The 6,091-nt window shown below is 39.8% G+C and overlaps 1 protein-coding gene across 1 annotated transcript; it reads right to left on the reverse strand.

The window, feature by feature from the left end:
* Positions 1-1,260: 1,260 nt before the first annotated feature.
* LOC147617455 (cholesterol 16,22-dihydroxylase CYP90G4-like) lies at positions 1,261-4,881 on the reverse strand. The gene is made up of 4 exons (XM_086775392.1): positions 4,838-4,881; positions 2,795-2,984; positions 1,988-2,140; positions 1,261-1,374 (listed from the first exon to the last, which is right to left on the reverse strand). The coding sequence occupies exons 1-4, from the start codon at positions 4,879-4,881 to the stop codon at positions 1,261-1,263; spliced, it is 501 nt and encodes a 166-aa protein (XP_086631518.1).
* Between the last annotated feature and the right edge of the window lie 1,210 nt (positions 4,882-6,091).

The raw sequence follows: 6,091 nt of genomic DNA on the forward strand, positions 1-6,091 counted from the left end.
AAGAGAGTGAGGTTGATGTGAAAGAATGGGCTATCCGGAGAACACCACCCAAATGTCAATCTACATGCTGGGGTATTTTGGAAGGGAGAGCCAAACGCTGTGGAGCTTTCGTTCTTGACAAGAAGGAAGGGCCATTGAAGGGTATTCCTGCATCTTGCTTCAAAGGACGTCGACAGTATAAGGATAAGGAGAGTTGGTAGATGTTCTACTTTTGTCCAAGTGTAATTCATTCAGCTAGAGTGGATGAGCAGATTCAGAAGTCTTGTGGGCCAGCTCCTCTTCTTTGGAAGGTTGCTAAAGGCACATGTTTGTCTGCGAAAGAGACAACCAAACTCATCAACGCGGGTTTTATTTTGGAGGGTGTAAAACACAGTGTTTCCACTATTCAGACAACACCATCCAATGTTCGCCCAACGAGCAGAGGTGATGGCCACATTGTAAGATGGAAGGAGAAGATAAGCAAGGCAAGCCAAGATTGCATTAACAGAGCACTTATAATGGAAGGAGAGGTAGTGCGTGAGATAGTTGTCAGTCAAGCAGAGTCACACGTTTTTTGGATTTCAACAACTGATTCAAAGAAATCTAGAATCTCCTTTGCAGTTAATGTATGCAAATTTCCAAGGTGCTCTTATCCAGAGTTTGCTTTGAGGGATCTGAAAAAAGAGTCGTACGTGCCATGTGAGCATATATATTTTGTGTTCATTAGGGTGTTTGGTTTGCAACCTGCAATACACAAATTTATGCACCAAGCTGCAATTACAAAGTTAGAGCTTAGTCAAGCACTCTCGGGACACCGCAATATTCCTTCTACTAGTGTTAAATAGAAGGAATGTATAAGGGATGTTTGGCATTTGGTTGGATTTTTTGATCCATTGCGGAAATGCAAAAATTGCAGGGAAGCAAGAAATTATGTAAACAGCAAGAAATTAGGTTTGCGCCATAGATAAGTCAGTAACTTTTGGGACATCTGTAATTTCTTCTTCTAGTGTCTTATAGATGGTTATATGTTGTCATTCCTTTTTTGGTTCATTAAAACAGAGTCGCATTTTGAATTATGTTTGCGCTTTCTTGATTGAGACAATATAAGTTTCTTTTGCTAATGTCAATAAGTTGTTGCTCCGGAGCTCATCTACAACATGGGAATTCTCTGAGAGAAACTTGATCACATTCGTGAGTAGAATACTGGTAGTCTCAAAGCCACCCAATACCAAGAAGAAAATGAACTCCACAAACTCTTGTTCACTAAAATGCTTCCCACATTCATCCGTCTCCTTCAATAACACATCCGTAAAATCCAATGGCTCTGCACTCGGGAGGCTTCTTTTTTCTCAGCCTGATGATATTTTTGAATATAGAATTAATCCTCTCACGAGCCTGCCATAAATGAAGAAATCATTTAAAAAGATAGTATATCCTCATATATACTCTCATGTACGTACATATGCGCATGCATGTACAAATACATAAAATCACACCACACATGCAATGTCTCCAGCTCAGTGTATGTGGGGACATGTCGCATGCACGTGCAATGTCTCCTCAACGTATGTGACATACATGCCAGCGCTATGATTGCATGACGTATGTATAGTTTGTATATTGCTTGTACAGAAGTACGTATGTATGTTTGATGGTGAGCACGCATGCACATTATAGCCATAAATTGCACACGAGAAACATTGTGTGAGATGAGTGCACATCTCAACCCCCTGTACGCACATCCACATGCATGGATGTTATGTCTTGATGTAGGTGAGCAAGTATGAGTGGTACGTGTGTTATGTGCCTGTTTACACAAAAGCATGTATGTGTGCATCAACGCATGCATGCAGCTACATTCGTAGGAACATGTACGTACATATTTGTGAATGTATGTACACGTGTATATGTGTAAGCATGTATCTGTGTAGATGTATGAATATATGTACATACATGCATGTGTAAAATTTAATGCATGCAGTACGATGGCATGAGAATCCATTAGTACCTTGAGCACTTTGTTGTATGTGGTTCCTGGCAGATCAATAGGAACTGAGGAGTAGCCAGTCATTAGAAAGAGATAATCCCTCATTAGCTTCAGAGTGTTGGGATCTTCGGCTTCCAAACTGAGGAGACTCTTGACAATGTAGGTAAAGATGAACTGGGCACACGGTTGATTCCATTATTAAGAGAGAGATGAGGATTAATTACTTACTGATCGGTCATGCTGAAAGTAAGATTAGCTTGATGAAAGTAGGTTGAAATGTTTTTTCTTTTTTTTGGAAACAATAGTTATGTTTCATGGTGGTCTTTGAATAAATCAACAATTAATTTAAATGATGCGTTTCCTTACTTTTTAGAAAAAGGACAGATTTTTTAACTTTATTTTTTAGGACAACTGGATGATAGATTTCCTCTTCTAAGGCTTTAATGATTTCGCTTCAGAGGTTCATCATTGATTTTCTGAACTTTGAAATCAGTGATAAAATGGTAGGGTATCCTAACCTTGGAGCTGCTGCAACAACTAGCATTAAAAAATGTGCGCTGGAGTAGCTTAAATCAGGATTCAGAACCAAATAAAAAATAAAACAACTAATGTTCCAACCACTAATCTTTGAATTATAGCGAGAACTAGCACCAAACATTGTATGGAAATGAGATGACTAATTATAATCCAACCTAGCCTTGGAATTGCAGCAACAACCTAGCATTGAAGTTGTGACAGCAACAACCGGAGTAGCAATTAACGAAACAATCAAGAGGTCTGATTAGGTGAGGTTTAGGTATGATTAAGGAGATGGGATAGCAAGCTGACCTTTTTAGATTCGTGTTGGGCGTCGATACAGGGGCGGTGCAGCCAAGGGCGAAGGATGGCGAGGGCGTGGTCTTGGACGGGAAGGACGTGGTGGGCTTGGATGGCGGTGGGGCTGAGGAGGGTGGTGGCGAGCTCGCGCAGACGGCGGTGGCGGGTGCCGTGCACATTAAGTAAGAGCAAAATGGTGTTGCTGAGAGGAAAAACAGGTCACTTATGGAGATGGCACGATGTATGGTCAAGAGCCAAGCTTTGCCACATGCGTTTTGGCTTGAGGCTGTCATGTGTGCTGCATATGTACTCTATAGGTGTCCCACTAAGGCCTTGCAGTCTATTACTCCATACGAAGCTTGGCATGGCAGGAAGCCTTCTATTGGTCACTTGCGTGTCTTTGGTTGCTTGGCCTATGCTTTAGTGCCTGTGCAACAACGCAGAAAATTGGATGATAAGGCTGTCAATATATTGGTTACAGTGCTGAGAGCAAGGGTTACAGATTGTATCATCCGCAGTCAAAGCGTATCTTCGAGATGTTGTTTTTGTGGAAGATGCTGTGCAGCCTTTGTTATCATGTACCAAAGAGACAGGTGTGAGCTCACGGGATGTATTTGATACATTGTTGCCTCTGTTTACAGGTGGGAATTCAAATGTAAGTCCTAATGAGGTAAATATTCAGCCTATGCAGATTTCAAACGACATCATAGATCAGCCTATTTCTGATGCAGATTTACAGGATGTAATTTCTGAGGATAGGGCTGAAAATGAGCAGGCTAGAAATATACCTAAATGGCTGGTGCAAACCTTGCGTGATAGTAAAATTGATGCACCTATATCTAGTCGTACTCGTTCAGTTTTTCAGCATGCCTCTTATGCATCAGATTGTTATGCTTTGGCTGTGTCTAGTATGTGTAAAGAGGAAGAACCTCTTTCACTTGGATGAGGCACAAAAATCAAAAAATCGGTTGGCTACAATGCAAAGTGAATATGATGCTATAATAAAAAATGGTACATGGTCTTTATGTGATTTGCCTATTGGTAAAAAGGCCATTGGATGTAAGTGGGTTTTTAAGTTGAAACGAAAGCCAGATGGCAGTGTTGATCGCTATAAGGCTAGACTTGTTGCAAAGGGTTATGCTCAAGAAAAGGGCATTGATTTTGATGAGACCTTTACTCCCGCTTGTCGTATGACTACCATTCGTAGCATTTGTGCATTGGCAGCTCATAATGGTTGGAATGTACATCAGTTAGACATAAAGACTACGTTCTTGAATGGAGATTTGCATGAGGAGGTGTATGTATCGCAGCCTCGTGGTTTTGTTCAAAAAGGGCAGGAAAACAAAGTGTGCAGGTTGAAAAAGGCTTTATATGGTTTAAAGCAAGCTCCACGAGCTTGGTATGAAAAGATACATGTATATTTGACTGCACTTTGGGAGAGTAATATCTTCCAATATATTTGGAATTAGAGAAAAGTCAAAACTACAGAGTTTTAGGACTTCTAATGCTCTATAAAGTACGTCTCGGTGATGGTTCTCTAAAAATGAGTTCTAAGCTCTCTTTGAGAGCATTCAAAACAGCCAAAGTTGTGTTTTCAGCAAAAAAAAACTATCAAAACAACCAAGTGCCCCACTTTGCACTCGAATAACTCAAAAATGAAAGGGATTTGACTTTCTAGCGTCTCATACACTCTGGCAGAGTTTTCTGTTGTCTAAAACTTTTGTCTTTATGTCAAAATATGATTCTAAATACATGGAAAGATAAATGCTTCGCAAAACAGCCCCTAATGAAGGTTATACTTAAAATCTAGTCACAAACTAGTCAAATATTCTATCTTCTAATTCTTTAACTCCAAAAGTGTTTATTCTATGAGAAAATCGACAATAGCTCTTGGTGTGGGAACCCCCCCTCTCCTCTTCTCGTGATGTTCCCCATCGTTGCCATGGTTAAGCATGTCGTACATCGACTCAGATTCTCCCATATACACGCTTATCGATATATTTATTTAATCTCAAAAGAATTTAAAGCAAAATAATAGAAGGAGTGTTTATGTACTTCCCTGATATATTTGCTGATGTCTTGATTAACTGGGAATCCATGTCTACTCTCCAAAAGTTATGGAAGAGTTGTTTGTAGATTTGGCAAGCCTCAGAGATCTGCTGTTAGGATTATAACTTGTAACAAGTATAACTTCACACACAATTATCAGAAACTAATCATGTGGGTACTTAAAATTACCAGAACATGTGTGGTCTACAACTTTCAGTGGACAGAATCGCCAAAATCAGTTGTATGTGAAAGTCGACTCTAAAAATAGGTCCCGTTTTACTTTTTTTTAAATCAAATTTTGATTTGCATGTCTATCTGTTAATCAAATTTTGATTTGCATGTCTATCTGTTAATCCCATTTTGGATTAGCAAACATGATCCTCTAATTGAGTACATTAATAAGTGTCATGAAATGGCACTATAAAAGTTGTACATTATGAGATATTGGCTACCCAAGGCCTAATAAGTAAGTTCTGGGTGCCTAAGTGTGAATAAGGGTCAAATGTATATAAGGCATTTTCTAAAAGACATAATCCCCTTTGTGCTATAGAGAACTATTTCTTGTGTCTTGAGAGAGATTGTGAGAGAGAGAGCACTCTAGCATTGTTCCTCTTCTATGCTTGTGTGGAAGAGTGAGAGAGAGAGTGATTGCCTTATGCGGACGATGCGAGCGACTCTACGATGATAGCGTGGAGGTGGAGCTTGGAGGTTGGAGCTTAACAAGCGAGCTTGGAGGCCTCAAGGGACTCAAGTTCGAAGCATTGGTAAGTGCCCTACAATAGTTGTTATGATCTATTGCTCATCCTTTAGGTGAATGTGTTGAGTTCCCTCTTGGAGGTGTGGTAGCCCATAACATTTTTGGTGCCATGCTGGTGGGGAAACACCTTTGTTTCTGCCATCCTCTTGGAGTTTTAGCTCCCATTGCATAAGATTCATGATTGTCCTTTTGTGTGGTAGGAAAAAATCATGAGAGAAATTGGTTAGAATGTTGTGTATGTGTGTGGTGGAGTGGTATTAGGATAGAGCTTCACTGTTTTTTCTTGTTAATTTGATATTTGTATCATTGGAAGCACCAACGTGAACGAATAGGTTGGAGTTTTGTTTTTATTTTTCAAAAATTCATAAAAATAAAAAACATAAGGAGCCATTGACTGTGCCAAGAACTTGCATTCCATGACATGTGCAGGCAGATTGTTATAAGAGGCAGGCTGACATGCAAAATGGAAAATTGTAGCATGCATCCTCAAGTAGAAACAATGA

The sequence above is a fragment of the Cibotium barometz genome, chromosome 36 (assembly GCF_041138505.1).
Source record: "Cibotium barometz isolate CiBa-2024 chromosome 36, ASM4113850v1, whole genome shotgun sequence".
In the NCBI taxonomy this organism is placed as follows: domain Eukaryota; kingdom Viridiplantae; phylum Streptophyta; class Polypodiopsida; order Cyatheales; family Cibotiaceae; genus Cibotium; species Cibotium barometz.